Below are 26,573 nucleotides of genomic sequence, written 5' to 3'. Positions count from 1 at the left end.
CAACCAGGTTCATACGGGTAACATATTAACTTTAACTTTGATGAGGCAGATGGATCTGATGGAAATTCTGAAACAAATCAGTATGGAAACAACTTGAAAGTGTGAACTTTGTCATCTGCCATTCAACAAGGAAGTCCAATTTCCCACCCAATGTTCAATCCACAGTATGATTTACAACTAGCACTGTCATTGAAAATGGTGTTACATCCCATATTGCTCATGAGGAGTCATGAGCATGGTGTAAAAGTCTGACAATAAATAATAATCAGTCAGTAAAACGTTCTCTCCCTCAACAGATCACGCTTCATAACCCAGGTAATGCATACTCATGCTTAACATTGTGTGCAAGTAGGGCTACTTTAATAGATATGAGGAAGAAATGAAAGACAGTACGGTCAGGGCAGTCTGAATCTGCATATGTTTACATCAAAGAAGTGTTGAATATCAGAGAGATACTGTATAGGCCCAGACAGGAAACTAGAGAATATCCAGAAGAAATGGTTGTCAGTATCACAAAAATTGCTCCTCTGAGCCAGTGATGGATAGGGGACGTCAGGCTTGTGAAGTGTAAGGGTCTGTCACACATAACCACTTACATTGTCATTTTCGCAGTACAATTAATGGTATTTTTCTAAGACACAGAGGAAGCCTTCACTGAGAAACTGGAAGGGAATGTGTGTGTGTGTGTCTGTGCCTGCATGCGTGCCTGTGTGCGTGCATGCGTGTGTGTGTGTTGTAGGGGGAGTGACAAGGAAACCTTACATAACAAGCAGGCTGTGGAGTGTGAGCTGTGACAAGCCGTTTACAGGAACCACAGGAACAAAACAATTAAGAGTGTCCTTTGTTCACCGCTGATGGCTGTGACATATGCCGCCATTTTAAAGTGTTGTGTCATTGATTCACTTTAATTAGTTCTCAGGAAATGTGTGCAACATGCAGATAGTACCGGGAAGTAAGTTAGAGACAGAATGGGACACTACACATAGGTAATTGCTCCCAGGACAGTTATAATGGCTGGACAATAACAAATGAAAAGTCATGGTATATGTTCTAATGAATATATGAATCCTGAGCAAGTGACCATAATGGTGTTCTTTCCAAAACTCTAACAGCAAGGGGTGTAAATATTTAGCACAAATTATGTTTTCGAAAAACAAGTTACAATATGCTGTAGGAACAGTTCTGGAAAATGATAGTGTGGTTAAGGTTTATTCAATAGACTGAAACTGGCCATGGTCAACAGAGACTTGAAACCAAGAATGACTGTGTTGCAATAATGATCCAATGCACTACACTGACACAGACAAATACACTGTAGCACAATGTTTTACATACCTAGATTTGCATTGTAAATAGTATTTGCATTGTCAAATGTATTCAAATGACCCATATGTCACACTACAAGGCCGTAGTCAAAGGTCCCATAACCAGTGGGCAGCAGCCTGAAGGAGAGCCTAGGACTTTTGAATAGCATGGGTCTGACACCTACTAGAGAACTGTATCAAAACATGCACCACATACTCAGAGGGAATGTGAGGGTAAGAGGGAACACCAGAGAACTTAGCTGCACTGCCATCAGATACAAGATTGTTGAGTCAAAAGGGTTAACATGTTTCCCGGAGGAATCGGAAAGGTAAGACCAACAGCACTGTACGTGACTTGTGGCTCAATGCATCAGTCAGGCATACAGACTATTCCTACTGCCTCCTGACAAGCAATCCATCATTGGGAACACACAGAAGCTTGTGGGCACTTGCACTATGTCCCTATAAAATGCAAACAAACACACACACAACAGATGGTTCTCACAAAGAAGCAGAGAGCAAATACAATGGAGAGTGCCTCCAAACTCCAAGTCATCTCCTGCTTTGTTTACACTCCCTGAAGTGAGGTGAACTTTTAAAGGGCCATCTCTGCACTGTCTTGCAGAGCAGATTCAGCCAATTACCCAGAAGCCCTGATGTAACATAGTCAACCTGTTCACTGACTGGTGCTGGATTGACTACTGTGGACACCAGCCTATGACTGTGGAGAAACCACAGACTGGTTAAATCCATACTCCGGCGTAAGGAACAATGCAACTGTCAATATTTCACTAACAGTGAAACCGGAATAAGGCACTGTGCTGCAACAAAACAAGCCAAATACCAACATGAGCAGAGAAGTGAAGAGGAAAATAACACTCCTCAAAGAATAATCATCATCTACACAACATATAACAGGCTGAGTGCTGTTTAAAGGTTTCCACACACAGGTTAGAGAAGTGGTGGAGAAAGCATGAGCAGAGGCAGTGTAACAGAGCATTGGCTTCCGTTAATGGGACAGGCATCTGTGAGGATCACAAAGGCTCCACATACAGGAGATGTACCACTTGATCTCACGTTCCTATCTGTTTCTTTTTCAAATGACCTTGCTGCATGGACTTTTATGCCTTCCCTTTATTCTCTGCTGTGATTGGATGGGCCTCTTTGCTCAAGTCTCTGCCACCTTGATGAATGTGTTTCCCTCCCATTTATGTGTCTGTGTGCAATCCCCTCCACCAGCCATGCCACATGAATCTTCTGCTGGGCCCCTGCAGGAAGTGTTAGCAGAGCAGTGACACTCTCACGCACAAAACAATCCTCATCTCTGTGTGTTTACTGAAGTGATACTCAGAAAGCTCTTTACTTTTGTGTGTGTTCTCCACTAAGGAGATGCATACTTAAGTTACTGTGGGTTTAATCATGGACCTTTGTCTTCTCTAGTACAGTGAGGGAAAAAAGTATTTGATCCCCTGCTGATTTTGTACGTTTTCCCACTGACAAAGACATGATCAGTCTATAATTTTAATGGTAGGTTTATTTGAACAGTGAGAGACAGAATAACAACAACAAAATCCAGAAAAACGCATGTCAAAAATGTTATAAATTGATTTGCATTTTAATGAGGGAAATAAGTATTTGACCCCTCTGCAAAACATAACTTAGTACTTGGTGGCAAAACCCTTGTTGGCAATCACAGAGGTCAGACGTTTCTTGTAGTTGGCCACCAGGTTTGCACACATCTCAGGAGGGAGTTTGTCCCACTCCTCTTTGCAGATCTTCTCCAAGTCATTAAGGTTTCGAGCCTGACGTTTGGCAACTCGAACCTTCAGCTCCCTCCACAGATTTTCTATGAGATTAAGGTCTGGAGACTGGCTAGGCCACTCCAGGACCTTAATGTGCTTCTTCTTGAGCCACTCCTTTGTTGCCTTGGCCATGTGTTTTGGGTCATTGTCATGCTGGAATACCCATCCACGACCCATTTTCAATGCCCTGGCTGAGGGAAGGAGGTTCTCACCCAAGATTTGACGGTAAATGGCGCCGTCCATCGTCCCTTTGATGTGGTGAAGTTGTCCTGTCCCCTTAGCAGAAAAACACCCCCAAAGCATAATGTTTCCACCTCCATGTTTGACGGTGGGGATGGTGTTCTTGGGGTCATAGGCAGCATTCCTCCTCCTCCAAACATGGCGAGTTGAGTTGATGCAAAAGAGCTCGATTTTGGTCTCATCTGACCACAACACTTTCACCCAGTTCTCCTTTGAATCATTCAGATGTTCATTGGCAAACTTCAGACGGGCCTGTATATGTGCTTTCTTGAGCAGGGGGACCTTGCTGGCGGTGCAGGATTTCAGTCCTTCACGGCGTAGTGTGTTACCAATTGTTTTGTTGGTGACTATGGTCCCAGCTGCCTTGAGCTCATTGACAAGATCCTCCCGTGTAGTTCTGGGCTGATTCCTCACCGTTTTCATGATCATTGCAACTCCACGAGGTGAGATCTTGCATGGAGCCCCAGGCCGAGGGAGATTGACAGTTCTTTTGTGTTTCTTCCATTTGCGAATAATCGCACCAACTGTTGTCACCTTCTCACCAAGCTGCTTGGCGATGGTCTTGTAGCCCATTCCAGCCTTGTGTAGGACTACAATCTTGTTCCTGACATCCTTGGAGAGCTCTTTGGTCTTGGCCATGGTGGAGAGTTTGGAATCTGATTGATTGCTTCTGTGGACAAGTGTCTTTTATACAGGTAACAAACTGATATTAGGAGCACTCCCTTTAAGAGTGTGCTCCTAATCTCAGCTCGTTACCTGTATAAAAGACACCTGGGAGCCAGAAATCTTTCTGATTGAGAGGGGGTCAAATACTTATTTCCCTCATTAAAATGCAAATCAATTTATAACATTTTTGACATGCGTTTTTCTGGATTTTTTTGTTGTTGTTCTGTCTCTCACTGTTCAAATAAACCTACCATTAAAATTATAGACTGATCATTTCTTTGTCAGTGGGCAAACGTACAAAATCAGCAGGGGATCAAATATTTTTTACCTCACTGTAAGTGTTTACTTTATGTACTGCCTTTAGTAATAAAACCTTTTAAAATGACTATAAAGATAATGGTTTTTATCCACAGGATGCAATCAGTGCTTATCATTTGGGAGAGCACGGTTGAACGCCTGTGGGGACCAAACAACTATGGTTTGTACCTCTGACAATTAATAATGCAGACAGAGTAGGATGGGAGGGCATAGCATCCTGCACTCACTGCAGAGTACTCAACAAACACCAGGAGCAAGAATAGCATGGGCATAGACAACTGTTCCCCCAACGCACTCTCACACACTATATTCCTTCAAACACACACACACACACACACATAGGAAAGAGTTTGGGGGTGAAAATAAGTGAAATATAGTGAGAGAGATACACAGAGATAGTGGGGAAGAGAGGCAGGGAGCAAAAAGAGGGAGGCTTGCAGAGCAAGAGAGAGAGGGAGAGGGGTAGAGAAAAAGCCTCAACACAACATTACATATCCGCAGCTCTCCTCCTGCATAATTAATGGTTGGAGCAAGATCTTGAACTGAAGAATGTCTGTGAGAAAGCAACCTGGCATCCTATCAGATATGAATAAGTGTTGCCAATGCTGGGGTGCGAATTAGAATACTTCAGCATTCAGCAAACACTCCCCGCCTCACTCTGTGCTCATCTAGAGACCTCCCACTCATCATGCAGCCTTTGGGCTTCCCTGTTCACCTCTAATCAATTCATAATAGGGTTGGGCAGTATCCAGATTTTTATACCGTCATACCGTTTCTGCAATATACGGGGGTATACGGTATTACTGAATGTGCACACAAGGGGCGCTATAAAAAACTCAAAACACAAAACAATTTAGGCAACAGGGATCTTTATCCAGTAGGGGATTGAATGTCTCTGCTGTAACCAAGAAACTGGATCTTGACATCTAGACACTTAGCTAGCAAGTTAGCAAACCAAATGCATAGCTGGAGCCGTGAGCTGGATATCATTTATTTGACACATCTTAGGTTTCTTACAGTTATACTTAACTTAAAGTTATAAGCAATGGCGTGCTCCCAACCCTGAAAAAATAACAAAATAAATATGTTTAAAATCATACCATCAGTATTTCAAAATACCCCGGCCGGTATACGGTACAAACGGTATATCACCCAAGCCTAATTCATAATATGCTTGATAAAACTTTGTTCATGTAAAACTGCATTCTTACATAGTCATCTCTTCCATGCAAATGTCCATAATGTAAATTAACACATCAAAATATATGATAGGAAGGTGACATGAGCACCTTCAGATGTGAGAACTGCACTCCACTTGCCACCTAAATTAAGTATGTAAAAAGCTATTCAACATAAAGGTAATATCAATGTAAATCATATGAAGGCAGCTATACACTGGGCCTTGATAAGGCCTGTAGTTTCACATATAGCATGTTCCATTCTCAGCATGCTCTCAGAGGGATAATGTCAGTGTCCAGCATAGTACTGATTACCCTGTCACAGGGGATCAGTCGCATCACTCCAGCCGACACGATGCTGCCCAGACCCATTAGCACTGGCCTTGGGTGTTTATGTACCTTCCTCTCACCACAAGAGCTGCTCAGACAAAAACACACTTCAGCTCATTCATTTACCTCTCTTTTATCACGTTGTCTCTTATCTTTTCTTCATTTTTTTGGGCTTCACTGCTCCACGAAAAGGGGGTCTTTTGAAAAGCGCCAGTCGGGTGTTTTGTCCTTCGTTTCATTGAGCTCTTTACCATTCATCCACAGAGCCAATCTTATGCAGAACATATTGAAGGGCTACATTACCTGGGAGCCTGTAGTTTTTGTTCTCCCTCCAAGGAAGACCAAGATGAGGTATTAGAGAGGGAGAAATCAGGCTCAGCCACACAGTGGAGCAGGACAAATGACACGCAAATACCAGCAACTTTGGAACTGCAGGGTACAGTCTTGTTAATGTACAGCTAGGTGTGTTAGGTGTGCCACAAAGTACATGCTACATAGAAAGTCTACATACTGTATGCTACAAAGAACAAATGCCTCAGGAGGCTTTGAAGGACCAGAGACTGATCATATTACATGCATAATTCAGAGTTACGCTGGATAATAAATAACATGTGATGAATAAGTAATGTGTGAGTCAGTGTGTGTGTGCATGTGTGCGTGTGTGTGTGTGTGTGTGTGCTCTTTCATTATTTTGGTACAACCCGACAGATGCGTCAGCTAGGTGATTGATTAAATTGAATGGTGGCAGAACCAGTCCAGACATGCCAGTTGTCTCTGCATATTCACACTGTTTGTCTGACAAAACAACAAATTCCCAAACATTGAAATAGTTCTCCATCATCCAACAAGCCATATCAAAAGGCTATATCAAAAGATGAATATAGATTTGTATTTAAGCATAGGCACCCATATGGAGAGAGAGAGAGAGAGAGAGAGAGAGAGAGAGAGAGAGAGAGAGAGAGAGAGAGAGAGAGAGAGAGAGAGAGAGAGAGAGAGAGAGAGAGAGAGAGAGAGAGAGGACACGCCAAATGCAGAATGAGGTGAAATAGAAGGAGCAAGTTATTTACAGCTAGGCCCAGCTTGTCTGTGAAGTACCCTCTCCTGTCCTATCCCTATTTAGCAGCACCAAATGGGCTGGCTGGGCTGAGAGAGTCACTCCAGGTTCACTGGCCTGACCCCTGCCCCAGCTGAGACCATGGGCCTTCTACAGCACTGTGCCTGGCATCCACGGCAGATGTGACTCTGCTATGGCCCAGCTGCACACAGTGTTAAAGGCCCACAACCTCCTGCCTCCCTGCCCATCTGCCAGAACCTACAGTCCTGAATCAGAGAAGCGAGTCACACCAGACAAAAGCCCTCCACCAAGTTGTTACAGTTGAAGACCATGGTCTAAAAATAAATGTTTTCAAAGGTAAGACTATGACCCTCCAATTAAGCTACAATGTTCCATGGTAATTACCATGTGTCCCTTTGCCACTGCTCTAAAGCCACGGTTTTGTTCAGAATTGACAGCAAGATCAGCGTTATATTACAAAGATCTGAGCATAGGTTGAATTTTTTATTTTTTATTTTTAAATTTTTTTCCACCTTTATTTAACCAGGTAAGCCAGTTGAGAACAGGTTCTCATTTACAAATGCGACCTGGCAGTTGTAAATGATGATATCAAGGAAGTAAAATGTATTGCACATCCTGCCTAAATGGAGCGTGGAATGGTATCAAAATAACCCAGCCGTCCTGATATTAATCTGATATCTGTAATGTGTTGAAATATTGTGTTTAAGAGCATCTCACAGTTGACTAATGTGGCCCATATCTCAGTCTTCACATACAGTTGAAGTCGGAAGTTTACATAAACTTATGTTGGAGTCATTTAAACTATTTTTTCAACCACTCCACAAATTTCTTGTTAACAAACTATAGTTTTGGCAAGTCGGTTAGGACATCTACTTTGTGCATGACACAAGTAATTTTTCCAACAATTTTTTACAGACAGATCATTTCACTTATAATTCACTGTATCACAATTCCAGTGGGGCAGAAGTTTACATACACTAAGTTGACTGTGCCTTTAAACAGCTTGGAAAATTCCAGAAAATGATGTCATGGCTTTAGAAGCTTCTGATAGGCTAATTGACATCATTTGAGTCAATTGGAGGTGTACCTGTGGATGTATTTCAAGGCCTACCTTCAAACTCAGTGCATCTTTGCTTGATATCATGGGAAAATCAAAAGAAATCAGCCAAGACCTCAGAAAAAAATGTGTAGACCACAAGTCTGGTTCATCCTTGGGAGCAATTTCTAAATGACTGAAGGTACCACGTTCATCTGTACAAACAATAGTACGCAAGTATAAACACCATGGGACCACGCAGCTGTCATATCGCTCAGGAAGGAGACGCGTTCTGTCTCCTAGAGATGAACGTACTTTGGTGCGAAAAGTGCAAATCAATCCCAGAACAACAGCAAAGGACCTTGTGAAGATGCTGGAGGAAACAGGTACAAAAGTATCTATATCCACAGTAAAACGAGTCCTATATCGACATAAACTGAAAGGCCGCTCAGCAAGGAAGAAGCCACTGCTCCAAAACCGCCCTAAAAAAGCCAGACTACGGATTGCAACTGCACATGGGGACAAAGATCGTACTTTTTGGAGAAATGTCCTCTGATCTGATGAAACAAAAATATAACTGTTTGGCCATAATGACCATCGTTATGTTTGGAGGAAAAAGGGGGTTGCTTGCAAGCCGAAGAACACCATCCCAACGGTGAAGCACGGGGGTGGCAGCATCATGCTGTGGGGGTGCTTTGCTGCTGGAAGGACTGGTGCACTTCACAAAATAGATGGCATCATGAGGAAGGAAAATTATGTGGATATATTAAAGCAACATCTCAAGTCACGAAGTTAAAGCTTGGTCGCAAATGTGTCTTCCAAATGGATAATGACCCCAAGCATACTTCCAAAGTTGTGGCAAAATGGCTTAAGGACAACAAAGTCAAGGTATTGGAGTGGCCATCACAAAGCCCTGACCTCAATCCTATAGAAAATGTGTGGGCAGAATTGAAAAAGCGTGTGCTAGCAAGGAGGCCTACAAACCTGACTCAGTTACACCAGCTCTGTCAGGAGGAATGGGCCAAAATTCGCCCAACTTATTGTGGGAAGGTTGTGGAAGGCTACCCGAAATGTTTGACCCACGTTAAACAATTTAAAGGTAATGCTACCAAATACTAATTGAGTGTATGTAAACTTCTGACCCACTGGGAATGTGATGAAATAAATAAAAGCTGAAATAAATAATTATCTCTAATATTATTCTGACATTTCACATTCTTAAAATAAATTGGTGATCCTAACTGACCTAAAACAGGGAATCTTTACTAGGATTAAATGTCAGGAATTGTGAAAAACTGAGTTTGAATGTATTTGGCTAAGGTGTATGTAAACTTCCGACTTCAACTGTATGTCCCTTTGCTTTTTTCACTTGTGATCGATGCCTCTCGTCACATGCTTTGATATAAAAATGTGTTATGTTTCACTCTGTATATGTTTCATTTATGAAGTTGTGTTAATATTAAAATGAGGGATCTAATGTACGTATACTGTATAATAATGTGCCCAACAGAAGTCTGCATGTAGCACTCATTTCCATACGTCTCTCCTTGATCAAGTCAAAATCAATGATGACAACTCTTTACTTATTTTCCAAGCTGCCATCATCGATCAATGCATAATCAGAAATATAATTAGAGCCACAGACCTGTGCCTGTTAGTCCTGTTACCGATGTTCATAATAACTCTCAAAATGCAAATGAACTCCAGGTAATCTATTAATGTCACTTCAATTTTATGTCTGTGCTCCAATTTAGCAGATCCTGACACATTCGCACGCATGGTGCTTCTGTACACAGGCTCATTTTACAGGGGGTTGAGAGCGGCTGCGCTGCGAGGAGAGGAGGGCTGAGGAGCGACATGCCATCTGTCTCTCCACCAGTTTATTAATCGCCTTGATAATGAAGCAGGCACAAGCAAGGCTCCCGAGGCCTCACGTTGGAGTTTGAGATGGCAAAACAACTTTCCGAGTTTATTTCTCTGTGTAGCAATTATTGTCATTCACACCCTTTCTTTGGTAGAGAGGAGGGTCGGACGACCTGATTCTAATTACCTGAATCGTCACTTCAAGCAGACTGTAATTTAAACTACATCACAATCCCCTTGTTAGCTCCAGAAGGCAGGGAGCTCTATAATTCCAGCATATGGTTCTAGAACCTAGTGGGGGAATTTTCTTGCTTGTCTTGGCCTTAAAGTCAAAGACCCCATTAACAAGAAAAGAGATCCAATAATCCAATGAGATTTGTCCAATCCATGCAAATGATGCATAATTCCCCTTGTGAGAAGACCTACAGTATACCATTAAGTAACAAACTCATTTTGAATTTAAGACAAATTGAAATATATAAATATCAGGAATATAGATACAGCAGTTTCAGCCTTCCAGTATCAAACAATGAATGGATGAGTATAGTGTATTAAATATTAATGTATAATATTATAAAACCTTTAACAGGATATTTGGTGCTTGTTCGGTTGTTTATTTGCCCACACTCAAAGGCTGATAGGAATATTAATACGACAGACACCCTAATACCTTCCCTTTTGAGATAATGTTGAAAACATGCAGTCAAGTGTAAAAAAGAAATCAATCAAAAACATGTTTAGTGCTCTAATGTCCTCTTAGAATGAGATCATTAAGTGTTACTATCAGGGAACCAGATCAGAGTAAGCTAACAGGAGAATCTCTTATAGGTTGAATGCACATCACCAATGAAGTAGTACTCTGCACTCTTTGGTCTTTAAATGGAGAATGTTAGTACACCAATAACAAAACCAAAACCGTAAAATGGTTTTATTTTATTTGTTATTCAATAAATAACATGAAATGAAGCGAAAAAGCCAAGTTTCTTCTCCAGCTCACCTTCAGAAAGAACAAGGCATTCTCCTGCATGTTCTATTAACCTTTGTGCTCACCTGCACACTGGAAACATTAAGACCTTACCAGCACATGTCACATATATTTTCTTCTAGTGGTAACTGCCTGCCAAGGTTGTGATGAAACACTGGGGCATTGTATAGCCTTTGTTTGAATGTGTACTATGAGAGGCATGTCAGCCCAAACATTTAAAAAGCTAACCTTTATTTGATAAAGCTCCATAAAACAGCTTACAGTTTTGGAATTGACCTCAAGCACTTTTTAATACTTTTGAGTTACATGTTTTTGTCAGTAATCCAACAGTCTCTATGTTAATAAGAGTTTATTTTCCTCTGTTTCTGCAGTAGCCTTTATTGGAATTTTAAAGCACAACTTGAAAATAGAGCATCAGCGAGTTCTACAAAAAATCTCATTTTAGAGTGATAGAAATTAAACACAAAGGATTTATGAATATGAGACGGAAGATGAAAAAAGACTGAATGTTTGTTTGTGTCTTCATGTCCAGAGCTTTTGATTCTTTCCATAACGCCACAACACATAAAAACTTATCAACACGGAAACAAGTAGTTTCAAAAAGCCTTTCAAGCTAACAAGAGAACATTGGTGAATGTTTAATTAATCAGCAGTGATAAAGCAAAACAATCACAAAAGCCACCAATTTCCATTTTTATACTGCATTCCCATTGGCAAATCCCAGTCTCTGCAGTCAACTAGCACTTTGCTTTTCATCCCACTACTAGCAATACCCCTCAATTCACTGTCAAAACCCTTGGATAAATACAATAAGCATTTCAATTGAGAACAACACACTACAGCGCATTCGGAAAGTATTCAGACCCCAAGATTTTTTCAACATTTTGTTACGTTACAGCCTTATTATAAAATCCCTCATCAATCTACACACAATACCCCATGATGACAAAACGAAAACAGGTTTTTCGAAAGTTTTGCAAATTTATTAAAATCAGAAATACCTTATTTACATAAGTATTCAGACCCTTTGCTATGAGACTCGGAATTGAGCTCAGGTGCTGTTTCCATTGATCATCCTTGAGATGTTTCTACAACTTGATTGGAGTCCATCTGTGGTAAATTCAATTGATTTGACATGATTTGGAAAGGCACACACCTGTCTATATAAGGTCCCACAGTTGACAGTGCATGTCAGAGCAAAAACCAAGCCATGAGGTCGATGGAATTGTCCGTAGCGCTCCGAGACAAGATTGTATCAAGGCACAGATCAAAGGAAGGGTATCAAAAAATGTCTGCAGCATTGAAGGTCCCCAAGAACACAGTGGCTTCCATCATTCTTAAATGGAAGAAGTTTGGAACCACCAAGACTCTTCCTAGAGCTGGCCGCCTGGCCAAACTGAGCAATCTGGGGAGAAGGGCCTTGGTCAAGCAGATGACCAAGAACCCGATGGTCACTCTCAGAGAGCTCCAGAGTTCCTCAGTGGAGATGGGAGAACCTTCCAGAAGGACAACCATCTCTGCAGCACCCCACCAATCAGGCCTTTATGGTAGAGTGGCCAGACGGAAGCCACTCCTCAGTAAAAGGCAAATGACAGCCCGCTTGGAGTTTGCCAAAAGGCACCTAAAGACTCTCAGACCATGAGAAACAAGATTCTCTGGTCTGATGAAACCAAGATTGAACTCTTTGGCCTGAATGCCAAGTGTCATGTCTGGAGGAAACCTGGCACCATCCCTATGGTGAAGCATTGTGGTGGCAGCATCATGTTGTGGGGAAGTTTTTCAGCGGCAGTGACTGGGAGACTAGTCAGGATCGAGGGAAATATGAACAGTGCAAAGTATAGAGAGATCCTTCATGAAAACCTGCTCCAGAGTGCTCAGGATCTCAGACTGGGGCGAAGGCTCACCTTCCAACAAGGTCAACGGCCCTAAGCACACAGCCAAGACAACGCAGGACTGGCTTCGGGACAAGTCTCTGAATGTCCTTGAGTGGCCCAGTCAGAGCCCGGACTTGAACCTGATCTAACATCTCTGTAGAGACCTGAAAAAAGCTGTGCAGCGATGCTCCTCATCCAACCTGACAGAGCTTGAGAGGATCTGCAGAGAAGAATGGGAGAAACTCCCCAAATACAGGTGTGCCAAGCTTGTAGCGTCATACCCAAGAAGACTCGACGCTGTAATCACTGCCAAAGGTGCTTCAACAAAGTACTGAGTAAAGGGTCTGAATACTTATGTAAATGTGATAGTTCTGTTTTTGTTTTTTTTATACATCTGCTCAAATTTCTACAAAACTGTTTTTGCTTTGTCATTATGGGTTATAGTATGTAGATTAATGAGGAGAAAAAACAATTTAATGCATTTTAGAATAAGGCTGTAACGTAACAAAATGTGGAAAAAGTCAAGGGGTCTGAATACTTTCTGAATGCACTGTAAGAGAAAACTGCAATGTTGGTGGCTGCAATATGTGTTTGCTGTCATAGTAAAATCATATCTGACTTATGTCAGCTTCATGATAGGGAACAACAGTACCACACCAAATAACCACACCACTATATGTCTCTTTCTGAAGGCAGCATGTCAAAAAGGTGAAGAGATGCATCCTGCTCTCCCACTTGTTTCTGACAAACATTTTCTACAAGATACTCACAGTAAGGTACCCATTCCAAGGTCAGTTTTGAGACCCTTGAAACATGAGCCGATTCATTTTCAGGTTCTGCTAACTTTGTGTGCTACATTTGAAATATGTGATCAGGCACTGCTAATTTGAATGCTTGAATATATGAATATATGAACATACTGTTACATACAAAAGGTTTTGTAGTGGTTATATACCATATTGTTAAGGAATATATCAAACATTGTTTTCAAAGTATATATGGTATCCGCTTGCAGGAATTGTTACTACTCAACGCTGAGGACCATTTTTAATATGACAACATGGAAATCATGATGGTAACATGTAATTGAAAAGTGTTTGTATTATAATGATGACCAATGTTATCATCACAATACACAAATTTTTTTTGGGGGGGGTATTAGATATCACGATAGTTACCCAAATACCCTGCAATTACACATAAATAAAGATGATATTCTGAAATTATGTAGAGATGAGTTTGTATGCCTGCAGAAAGAGAAGTGAAGGCCTTCACTTGACTTACCAACTTGAGACATCTCTGGGACAGAGGCCCTGTAGGGGCCTTCAACGAACTGTGGCGGATTGTCGTTGATATCCTGCACCTTTATGATGAACTCCGAGGGCGGTTCCAGGGGTTGATCGGTGTCTCTGTTAACGACTTGTGCTGTTAGTGTGTACTCTGCCTTCTCCTCTCTGTCCAGTCTCTTCATGGCGTGAATATCTCCCGTAATCTCGTTGATGGCAAAGATGGTACCCGCCCCCTCGCCAGCCAAGACATACTTTATTGGTGTGCTGCCAACATCCAAATCTGTGTGTAGCTGAAAAAAAGGAATGAATTGATGAGTTTCACCGTTTATTCTTATATCATTGGTATTATCTTTAAGTTAAACGATAAGAGTTTTATTAATGTTGACCAATGTTGGCACAACTGATGTAGTCATTAACATTTTTCTTCGTCCATATTGACAACTGAGGCCCACTACGAACAAAGCATATGGTCAACTGATACACTATAGAAAGTGGGTCATGTCTACCTTATTATGTTATCATGAAGCAGGGTATACAAATAATAATTCCAGCACACATTAGTGTGAATAATGCACTATGGCCAGAGGTTTTTGTTCTAACCAACCTCAAACACTTTCATTGCCTATGTACAGTGGTGTAAAGTACTTAAGTAAAAAATACTTTAAAGTACTACTTAATTCATTTTTGGGGGTATCTGTACTTTACTTTACTATTTATATTTTTTAAACCTTTTACTTTTACTTCACTACATTCCTAAAGAAAATAAGTACTTTTTACTCCATACATTTTACCTGACACCCAAAAGTACTATTTATATTTTGAATGCTTAGCAGGACAGGAAAATTGCCTAATTCACGCGCTTATCAAGAGAAAATCTCTGGCCATCCCTACTGCATTTGATCTGGCGGACTCACTAAACACAAATGCTTTGTTTGTAAATTATGTCTGAGTATTGGAGTGTGCCCCTGGCTATCCGTACATTTAAAAAACAAGAAAATCGTGTCGTCTGGTTTGATTAATATAAGGAATTTACTTGTACTTTTACTTTTAATACATAAGTATATTTCAGCAGTTACATTTACTTTGATACTTAAGTATATTTAAAACCAAATACTTTCAGACTTTTACTCAAGTAGTATTTTACTGGGTCTTGAGTCTTTTTCTTTTAAGGTATTTTTACTTTTACTCAAGTATGAGAATTGAATACTTTTTCCACCACTGCCTATGTATAGAGTCACCTGTCAATGTCTTTGACACTGCCGTCTGGCAAGCGAGCACACATTGTGTGAACATTAGTGGATTCAAGTACAGACAACCCTTTTCATGTTTTTTTTTTTTTTTTTTTTACAAATGAGGAGCGGATATGGCTAGGAACTTGATCCCAAAGGTAAGTGACTAAGGATTGCAGGGGGGGATGGGATTATTAAGTAGAACATTTGCAAATTGAACAATGTTCAGCATCGGTCTGAAACATGGCCAGAAGTGGTCCTCTTTCTAATTTGTATTTTTGTAAAGATCTTGCACCAGAACATCCTATTCAGCAACTTCCATTTAATTTTCTGCCCTGAAATTTGCCAGAGGTATTCCTTTGAGACCATGTTTGGGGACAGAGTAACAAGGTAAAATGTGTGTACAAAAATCCAGACCTCTATGAAGCCTCCACGATTGTTTTATAAACCCGTTTTATGCATATACTGTCTCAAAGGTGCTGTTCACAGACACTGACAAAGCACATTCACTTAAATTGTCACACCTTGCACTTTTGTTTTCCTAATTGTGCCATCATTTCACATGAAAGATGTGGCTCATTAACACAACAGCTTCACAACATTCCACACACTACGAAACCCCTTAAATGAGCCCAAATTAATGTATGTCAGTTTACTTGGAGGCTCTCTCTCTGTGTGTGTGTGTGTGTGTGTGTGTGTGTGTGTGTGTGTGTGTGTGTGTGTGTGTGTGTGTGTGTGTGTGTGTGTGTGTGTGTGTGTGTGTGTGTGTGTGTGTGTGTGTGTGTGTGTGTGTGTGTGCGTGTGCGTGAGTGTGTGCGTGTGCGTGTACGCGTGTGCGTGTGTGTGTGCGTGTGTGTGTGCGCGCGCGTGTGCGTGCGTGTGTGTTTGTGTGTGTTAAAATACAAAGCTGGCAAAGAAACATCATACACGGTATGAAGTCTTCCTAGCATAATTGTATCAATTATTCTAATCATGGAAGAAAAATAAATATCAGGCCACCACACCCCACTCCCCCATCATATTAATAAATGTAAGCTGTGAGATATCCACTCTCACCAGAATGTTTCTAGATACAGTGCATACTGTCCAGTGTAAATGGTACCTCTTCCCCTCTCGTAGGATGATCTTTACACCACAATGCACAAGTGATCATCAGAGAGGAGAATGAAAGAAAAGGGGCTGACACAGCTGTCTATCATTATCCAAGTTAGCAAGGCAACAAAACTGCACCGGCAAACAATGACATTCTGGGAACACTTAACCTTAACCGTTTTGTGTTCATTAAAACTATTCTGTCCACATTTCGGAACGATAACGTTATATGGTACAGACACTCAACCACTCAAACCCTCAAACTGCACTTAAGACCAAGTCTGCACTAAATAAGCATAAGTAGATTCATGAGTGGAAAATAACCCAATAGCAATGTCACAACAGCAGCCTTGCATGATAATGAAAACTGCTCACATATCCGGACTTCCCATCATGCATCTATTTATCTATGTTTATTAGCAAACCCTCTACATGTAAGAACTTAGACATCACGCTTATTGGCCTGCATTATAGTTCACTGCTTCTTTATGAATCTCAATGCACAATGACGGGAATCAGACCCTCTTCCCACTGTACCCACAATCACTGCCACATGGGGCTGCTTTTACTGACAAGCTCAGGAGAAAATATGTCACTCCATACTCCAGATGAGCTTTTATAGCAATTGGAGGAACAATAGTGCATCCTAATGAGGAGCATTTCATTCCCGTCAGCCTCAGGCTCCACACTTAAGTGTAGCGTTAAGCCCTACATGGCAAATTAATGATTTTGCTCCTTGTCAGGGCAAGTGATGGAGAGGGCGTGTGCTGCTCCTCTCTGCAGGGAGAGGGAGTGTGAGGGAGAGGGGGCCCTGTCACCCTGTAAGGCTAGGTGTTAGCTGGCGTCTAGCATGTCAGAGCAGTTCCTCATCTGAATCCCATCGCAAGGCTCAATTAGCCAGGGTTTCTTTGCGCTGTTCGCCCTGGAAGCTTAAATCCTTATATGCTGATTTGTGTGGTGAAATTCATCCAAAAGGACTTGCTTTTTACATCCTAATAATGAGGATGTGGGCTATCTGTGTGTGGGTAGCCAACTGATATACAACGCAACATATGAGCAAGTGTGATCAGCCTGAAACCTTGTTTACAGCTGGTATGATAATGAGAATTACTATTTCCTATACGTTCTCATATGATCGGATAACGATCAGATAAAGGGTCAGATATGATGTCCACATTGGTCACTGTAATCATATCTCACTGTATGAGGTCACAGTTACCATCATAGGGGTGTTGCACTAAAAACATGGCATCATATATATATATATATAAAGTATATTCCACTTTACCTTAAGGCTACACTAAGGAATTATTTACTGTAGTTACTTGATTCTGAGCAAGAAGTCTAGCAATTTATACAGACACTTTTTCATTAGGAAGATTTAATTTGTTAATTACACCTACATTAATAATCTGTAATTCTAAATATTGCAATAACATTTGGAATTTAAGGAACAGATGGCTCGATGCATGATATATGATACACTTAGCTATTCTTGGGGACAATTTTCCCTGCAGTCCATCCCATGAAAGTACCATTTTAATCAAATCTGACAAAAATGTCCTCAGTGAGAACCACACTACTCCACCAATGAGAGGTACAATAATTACAGTCAGATCCACTGTCTTGAATGGTGCAACCTCTCAATGCAGAACCCTCCAGAGGGAGAGAAGAGGAAGAAGTGGCGGCCATTGTGTTATTGTTGGGCCAGACTATTGCTTCACAAGATTCATTCAAAGGCAATAGGATCACAGAGCAAATGACTCGGCTACCTTTAGTCTAAGAGGCCAATGCAATTAGATGTACTCATCCATGAAAATAAGTTGTTTGTGAGTGTGTGTGTGTGTGTGTGTGTGTGTGTGTGTGTGTGTGTGTGTGTGATTGCGTGTGTGCGTGCGTGCCTGTGTGTGTGAGGAGGGTGTATTTCAGGCTGCCTGCCTGTTGAGAGAAGCTTGGAAATGGAAAATGATTTTGCAGTACACTTTAAAGGCCTTACGGGCTATAGTGAAGGAATAACCTTTGGTATGCAATAAACTATCCCTATAGAGTCATTCCCACTGTTCATTACATTTTTTACAATTTCCCAACCTGAGCTAATCAATCTGCTACTGACGTCTTCACAAGTGTGCTATACAAATATTTAACTATAAAGTATAATCAAGGCACTTGACACAATAAGTATCTCTATCCATTGTATAGCCATTCCATATGCATTCTCTGAGAATCTGTGTAACAAGGTCTAAGCCCAGGCAGAAACCTCTGCATTATGTAGAGTGCAGAGACAAAGGAGCTGTAGCAGTAAAAATTCATTAGGAGATGGATGCCGTGCGGTGTGTTAAACGGGGGTAGGTTTTAGCTTTAACCTCCTCCACAGTATGATTAGCCTACCTATGAGCCTAAATATATACACCACAGGCTGGGGGAGAAGCCCGAACAAAACAACAATAATCAAGGAGCAAATTGTTTTCTTTTTTCACGCAGCTGACCTATTCAAATCAGAATGAGATTGATTTCGCAAGGTACAGATGGAACCTGTAGCAAGTCTAATTTGATACATCATTTCGTTATGATGGATTGTTATTGTTGTCCAGATGGCGCTGCTTGGGTTTGTAATTCATATTTCAACATTCTTTTGTTTTATAATTATTGAACAACTGAATGAATTAGCTAGAAGAGAGAAGATAGGCATCTCATTCTCCAGTAAAACATGCAATGTGATCTTGTAAATGACACCACTACAGGCAACACATTGTTAAGTGTTAAGTGCTTATCAGAGTCCAAAACATGTACGCATCTACACACCAGTGTTCTAGAATATTGGACCTCAAGCCATTTCTCCAACCATCACCACGTCGGTTGGGAATGTTGGGGAGGTGCGCGGTCGGGCTGTGCGTCCAGCGGATGGTGGTTGCAAAGTCAAATGGATATGTCACAATGGACCACTGGACTATCCGCAGCTTTAGACAATGGGGCTGCTGTTCTTCATGATGAACTTTTGAGTTGAAACATAGCTGTGACCTACTCCAATTTACAGAGTATTATGAGGGATGTTTTGTAACTTCTTCACAAAACATGGTCAACAATCGAACACACTATTATTAAGTCATATGTCTATTAAACACAAAAACTATGTTTTAAGTGAGAAGTAGGCATTGGTCTGAAGCTGAAAAAGAAAGGAAATTCACATGAGCACCACAACGCTTACTTCACCCATGCTCTACCAAGATTTTCCAGCACACAGCTTTGACCTACTACAGTAGCTATGTTGGTCTATTGTACTGCAAACAATGTGTAGGCAGGTTGCTTAGGATTCAGACCTTCTCAAACAGCCTATCGAACAGCCTATCAACCTATCGGCGTGACTATAGGCGAACAATGCATTTATCCGAAAATTATTCCAGTAAAATTATAGAATCTTATTCTAGGATAGGTTTAACCAGTACACTTCTAGGGGTCTATACCCCCATGTTCGGTACAATGAGTCATGACATAAATAACAAAGCACTAAGAGAGACATGCAGTGCAATAACCTTTATTTAGGGCTCCCTCCCACGGAAAAAAGAGGCAGACCATTGCGACTGCAGATGCCCCCCTGTGCGACATCTCAATAACAAAAGAATAGACTTCGAGTGCTTGAGCTGGCGTCATGGACGACTTCAGTTTAGTTTTCTCTGTAGGAATAAATCGTAAGTATGTCCTACTGAAAAATATGTCACAAGTGCACTAAAAACAAGTATCTGTACCCTATGGTGGGCTAGCAGGCATATTCAACTAAGGACAAAATACAGCAACAAACACACAGCAACAGCTGCAATTTATATAGAAACATGGCTTACATATCTCTCCATTGGGGGATTTAATGTATAGGTATCAGAGAGCAATTTATCTGCGGGCATGTAACAAATCTACAAACATTGCTTTTATTGGTCAGATTTATATTTTTTCCCCCTTAAGAAGCTTGGGTTGTCGATTGTCATTAGATATGCACATAACAGCTCCATTTTATGTTCCTAGGTGAACAAAAGAAAAATATGCATTGCTGTAGAGGAAAACAATTAAGCAGTGCTCTAAACAGCAGCAGTTGGCAGCTCCCTTCAGATAGCTAGGGGACAGAAAAGGTCCCTCACTTAGGCAGCGCCGTCAACGCAGATAGTCTAGTTGAATGTGGAATTACACAAAGCTGTGTTTGAAGATGTCACATCACCTCAGAGTGGACGGCAGCTACAAGCTGAAGCACTGTCTGTGTGAGTCATGCTTGTGTGTATGTGTTTCACACTGCTGAGAAAAAGGAACCAATAACTAGGGAGAGAGACATCACCATACCCTCCCACAGACAGCAGCGATGCTGTTTTTTCTTTCTTTAGAAACTCAGCCATCTAAGTGCATTATTATTGTAGCTCTGAGTTCACAATGCTCTGTCATTTGAGACAAAATACACAGGACCTATCCAGAATTACATAACTTTATCCCATGGCAAAATGGCTGACCTTTTACATCACACTGCACCACTCAAAATAATGTAGCAAAATAACAGACAAGGTCGTGAACATTCATATAAAGTGCTCCCATTTTAGTCCAGCACTTCAGTCTAGATAATTTCAACTAAATATTGTTATATGCTACAGAAAGAGAGTAATTTCTTCCTCCCTATGGTGCCGAAGAACATGGAAATTGCTTCCTGTAACTCATCTCCCTAGCTACCTCACTTCATTTGAAAGTTATCTGCTTTTCTCTCCCTATCAAATCTGGAAAATATCTTAGTCTGTTTAAAGGTTAGCCAAGAAAAAATAAGAAAACAGGTTAGGCCTTTGGGGTATTGTAAATGTAAGAACGAGCAGGTGAATTAGGATATATATATTTTTTTTAACTAGCTACTCTGTGTCAGGGATGGTATCTTCAGTGCTGTAAATGTGCAGATGAAAGCTGGTAAAGGGGAAAAAGTTACATAGTGGAATTCAGTTACCTAGTGGAAGAGACAGGAGTCAAAACTGACTTTTTGAATTGTTCATGTGTCTGTTTTACCCTCTCTTTCTGGAATTGCCCATCGGTAATGTCAACAGAGATTTCATGGCACACTGCTGGTACATCAGCCAGACTCAGATTCCCCTTACCTGTGATTTACATCAGAGCTGAGCCACAAAGGGATTTTCCATGCCAGTGACAGGGCTACACTCCAGGGCTGCAGAGTTGCGCACTCGAACAATGCTGCTCGGCCACACGGCATAGAGCTGCTTTTACCACCGAGAGAGAGTCTGCATGACTGCATTTAGTCACTTTCCCTACTACAGTATTAAATAACTTAGATATGATATGCTGAAAATACCCTATGAAACAGAGCTTGTCTTGTAGTGTTATCTTGGGATAAAGTACAGTACGGTACATTTCAGAATATACATGCATTACCGTATTACCTATTCATGCAAATACACTACATCACCAAAAGTATGTGGACACCCCTTCAAATGAGTGGATTCGGCTATTTCAGCCACACCCGTTGCTGACAGGTGTATAAAATCAAGCAGATAGCCATAGACAAACACTGGCAGTAGAATGTCCCATACTGAAGAGCTCAGTGACTTTCAATGTGGCACCATCATAGGATGCCACCTTTCTCTGCTAGAGCTGCCCCGGTCAACTGTATGTGCTGTATTATGAAATGTCTAGGAGCAACAACGGCTCAGCCGCGCAGCGTAAGTCACACAAGCTCACAGAATGGGACCGCCGAGTGCTGAAGCGTGTAGCGCGTAAAAATCGTCTGTCCTCGGTTGCAACACTCACTACCGAGTTCCAAACTGCCTCTGGAAGCAACGTCAGCACAATAACTGTTCGTCGGGAGCTTCGTGAAATGGGTTTCCATGGCCGAGCAGCCACACACAAGCCTAAGATCACCATGTGCAATGTCAAGCTTCGACTGGAGTGGTGTAAAGCTCGCCACCATTGGACTCTGGAGCAGTGGAAACGCGTTCTCTGGAGTGATGAATCACACTTCACCATCTGGCAGTCCGACGGATGATTCTGGGTTTGGCGGATACCAGGAGAACGCTATCTGCCCCAATGCATAGTGCCAACTGTACAGTTTGGTGGAGGAATAATGGTCTGGGGCTGTTTTTTATGGTTTGGGCTAGGCCCCTTAGTTCCAGTGAAGGGAAATCTTAACGCTACAGCATACAATGACATTCTAGATGATTCTGTGCTTCCAACTTTGTGGTAACAGTTTGGGGAAGGCCCTTTCCTGTTTCAGCATGACAATGCCCCCGTGCAGAAAGCGAGGTCCATACAGAAATGGTTTGTCAAGATCCGTGTGGAAGAACTTGACTGGCCTGCACAGAGCCCTGACCTAAACCCCATCGAACACCTTTGGCATTAATTGAAACGGCAACCGCAAGCCAGGCCTAATCGCCCAACAACAGTGCCCGATCTCACTAACGCTCTTGTGGCTGAATGGAAGCAAGTCCCCTTAGCAATGTTCCAACATCTAGTGGAAAGCCTTCCCAGAAGAGTGGAGGCTGTTATAGCAACTCTATTAATGCCCATGATTTTGAAATTAGATGTTTGACGAACATGTGTCCACATACTTTTGGTCATGTAGTGTATATTTTACTACACTATAGAATCAGTGTAGTTACTTGAAAGCAGCAGTCTTGTGCAGAGCGAACGTGTCAGAAAAATGCCATAAGTCATCCTAATCATATAAGAGAGCAGACCAATAGCCTACTGGAAGACACTGAAGCAAATAGAGTCCTTCCTGGAATGGTGGCTATAGCAGGAAGGGGGGGGGGGGGGGGGTTGTCCCTGTATGAGCGCACCTTCCTATTACCCCTGACTGGGAGATGGATTCTGGCTGTCACACCTGCCTGACTCTGTTCCTGCCAGATGCGGAAGGGTCATCGGGAAAGCACCCAAACACTCATCAATCTCACCATTGTCCAATGCTCCTCTGGCTTCTATTACAGGTTCCAATATCAATTTAGTCGCTCCAGATGCTTACAAAAATGCTTACATACACAGAAATGGGGTGGTGAAATCTATTGACCTGAAATACCTGTATGGGTAGATAAAACACAAATATGGAGTTGTATATAGAGGAAGAGATAACAAGAATTATCTGCCATATTTTCTTACATTTAGAGCAAATTAATTGAGATATAGAGATACTTCTTCCAAGACGTTTTAAAGCCAGAAACGATCAATTCCAAGTATTTTAGGTAAAAAACAAGTTCTTATTTGGGGTCGGTTGTGGTCATAATAGAGGAAGAACAGCATTTGCTTGTACGATGTATAATTTATCTAACAATGTTACTGCTGTAAGAAGGCTCTGCAACAATAATGGTGTGAAAATACTGTATTTCTCCCTCTCCCTCTGTTCTCCTGACTCTCCTGGGGTTGAGAATAATGTACACAAGCGCAACAGCAGAATTGAGAAGTGCTCGTGTTGTTTGCGCCTGGTGAAAGAAATCATCACAGCATGCATTTTTTTTTCCCACACAGACTTAATTGCAGAGAATCAGAAAGTTGGAGAATTCCCCCAGTATGCAGATCCACTTTGATGCTGTCACTCACACTGTGGAGCTTTGATTAGCCATTTTTCAACACAGCCTGTTCATGACCATGCACGGTTACCAGGCGCCCGACACTAAACAAACTTACAGTAACTTCATGCCCTTCTCTAACTGGGGCACCAGCTAGACCTCAAACAGCTTGTTATTGGAGGGATCACAACATAATACAGCTTCTATCCAAGGGGACAAGCTGGTAGAAAGAAAACTAGCTGATAGAAAGAAAATTCAGTCACAAATGGGAAACCAATAGGTTTCTGGTACCTACATGAGGCACAGCTATAATACATGATATACAATAGATACAGTCAATTTAGTTGAAGTCACAATGGGGCAGATCTCATCATATCCTAATCAGAAGATCAGAAGTCCATATATCAATTCCCCTGACAACAAATCAACAAATCCACTCAGGAAATCTGCAATGATTTGTTGAAAACTGATTGTTATTTTTGGAGCTTACTGTATATGGCAGATGGTGCTAGACTAACCTCGTTTTCGTAGCCTCCACTCTATGTACCAGTGTGTGTGTGTGTGTGTGTGTGTGTGTGTGTGTGTGTGTGTGGGAGAGAGACAGTGTGTTTGCGAGAAAAAGAGAGGAAAAGAGAGAGCCCATGACACTTTCCCGCTAACACCTACTCCTCATGCTGTACAGAGGGAGTCCTTGCCTGAGGACAACTTTTACAGTGTCAGTGTCAGAGCAGACGGATGACTTGTTCTTCAGTGGCTTGCTAGTCCTCTCAGACAGTGAAGTCACACTGCCTGGCATTCCCAGAGCTGCTTGCCAGATAGCCTGGCCCGACCCAGCTCCCTGATTTACACACATCAGAGGGCTAGGCCAGTTGGGATCGTCACTTTAACTGCCTGCAGAAGCCTTCTCCCAGGCTAAGTGACTAACTCCACAAGATTGGATTCATAAGCTAAAGGTCAGGACAGTAGATCATTTGGCCTACATGGAATGAGCCGGAAATGAATCCCAAGGCATCAGTAGCGGGATAAACGAAGCTATACCAAAATGTGTTTTCCTCAACACTATTGCTTAATTACTACCACAAAACGACAAGTGAATCGATAAGGAAATAAACAAAAACTATTGACTAATTAATGTGTTTGGGGGATGGAACTTGTTTTTGCTAATTGGCATTCATATTATAAAGGGACACGTTTTGCTCATGGTGACGAATGGCTCATAACACAATGCTTCCTAAGAGGATACTTTAATTATTTGACAGGTTGTATCTTCTATATTCAACCCTTCCACAAATGCAGAGGCATTTCCGCTCCAATTAAATATGCAAAGACCTATAACTGTGCAAAGACACTATAATTACCAATATTGTAATTTTTTTGCTAAAATGCAATATATGTTTTCAGATATGCTTTTCTGGTCATTGAACACGATGACAAAAACAATGATTTGTCCTGAGGCACTAATTGTATGCCTTTCATAACTTTCACCACTAGTCATTAATACAACAGTTGTAACCACAGCCAGAGAATAATGATAAGCAGCTCACTAGTTTGTGCATCATAAGGATTGGGGTATAAACAGGAAAACAAAACCAGACATAAAACAAATGCTGCCCCAAGACAGAACGCAACAAACAGAATATTCAGAGAATATGGATGGGGATATAAATATCTTGCCTGGAGAATTCCAGATTTGCCAATATACAACAAGCACTCTACAAATCAGTTTGCCACCAATTTGCACTTGTTCAGATATCTGGGGGGACTGTGTTTGTTTATTTTCCCCTCAGAGTCTGACAGTTAACCACTCTGAAATTAAGCCTGTGACAAAACACAGAGACATATTGTATGGGAAAGCAGGCATGTCAGCTTTGTAGAACACCATTAATACTTATCAATACTCATACATTATATTATATTTACAAACCGCATTAACGCCCATGGCGAAATTCCCCTCTCCCATAAATCTAGAGTATCCCTTCTTCTCCTAGCATCTATGCTGGCCCACAGTTTTCAATTTCTGGAGCAAGAAAAGGACAGAGGTATAAAGCTCTTTCGATTGTTACATCTGTTCTACTTTATTACCAGTCTTTTGGGAAAATAGGAAGGCAAGCTTTGCAGCCAGCTATCTGTTTACATTTTCTCTACAACACTATATTGGAATTATAATTGTGTTCTATGGTGGCTTCTTTTGGTGCATAGGTCTGTTTAAAGGTCCTGTGCTCCCAGAGAAATGAAGAAAAATGAAACCCTTTTTGAGGGATTCGATTACTTGGTAGAAAGCGCAGCTGCACAGATTTTTCCTGTTTCTTTCCTCATGGTGCCACTCTTGCTGGAAGGATGATATTAAAGGGGGAATAGGGCTGATGCAAACACATTGAAAATATTTCGCAATTAAGGCTGATGCATACAAAGGAAATATTATTATTGATGGAGGATTATGAATGGGATAATTACAACGGATCTAATGTTCACAGTCACAATTCTAAGTGCCTGGCCAAAGTGATATTAATTGCTTATTGACTTTTGTGACTCCCAATGTTCAAGGTTACAGGGGGTCATCGTGTTCAAGGTTACATGGTACATTTGGTTGGTTAGAGTTGCCTTGGAGTCCAGCCATCACCAGATTGGATATGTGGGACTCGCAAACATGCCTTAGGACATTGGTGAATAAAATAAACATTATTTTGTGCGCATTTTATTCTCCCACATTTTATTCTCGACTGTTCATAAATATTGTATGCATGTTAGGAGGTGGAGTATCTT

General features: G+C 41.4%; 1 protein-coding gene across 1 annotated transcript in view; it reads right to left on the bottom strand.

The window, feature by feature from the left end:
* LOC311128634 (cadherin-8-like) overlaps positions 1–26,573 on the bottom strand; it is a gene marked incomplete at both ends in the record, with an annotated part of 72,583 nt that overhangs the window by 33,578 nt on the left and 12,432 nt on the right. The window contains one exon of the mRNA XM_084160819.1: positions 13,947–14,250. Within this exon, the coding sequence (XP_084016945.1) occupies positions 13,947–14,250 (304 nt within the window). The remainder of the gene's footprint in view (positions 1–13,946; positions 14,251–26,573) is intronic.

This window comes from Coregonus lavaretus (assembly GCF_964263955.1).
Source record: "Coregonus lavaretus genome assembly, chromosome: 4".
In the NCBI taxonomy this organism is placed as follows: domain Eukaryota; kingdom Metazoa; phylum Chordata; class Actinopteri; order Salmoniformes; family Salmonidae; genus Coregonus; species Coregonus lavaretus.
This window is presented reverse-complemented; position numbering and strand designations above follow the sequence as displayed.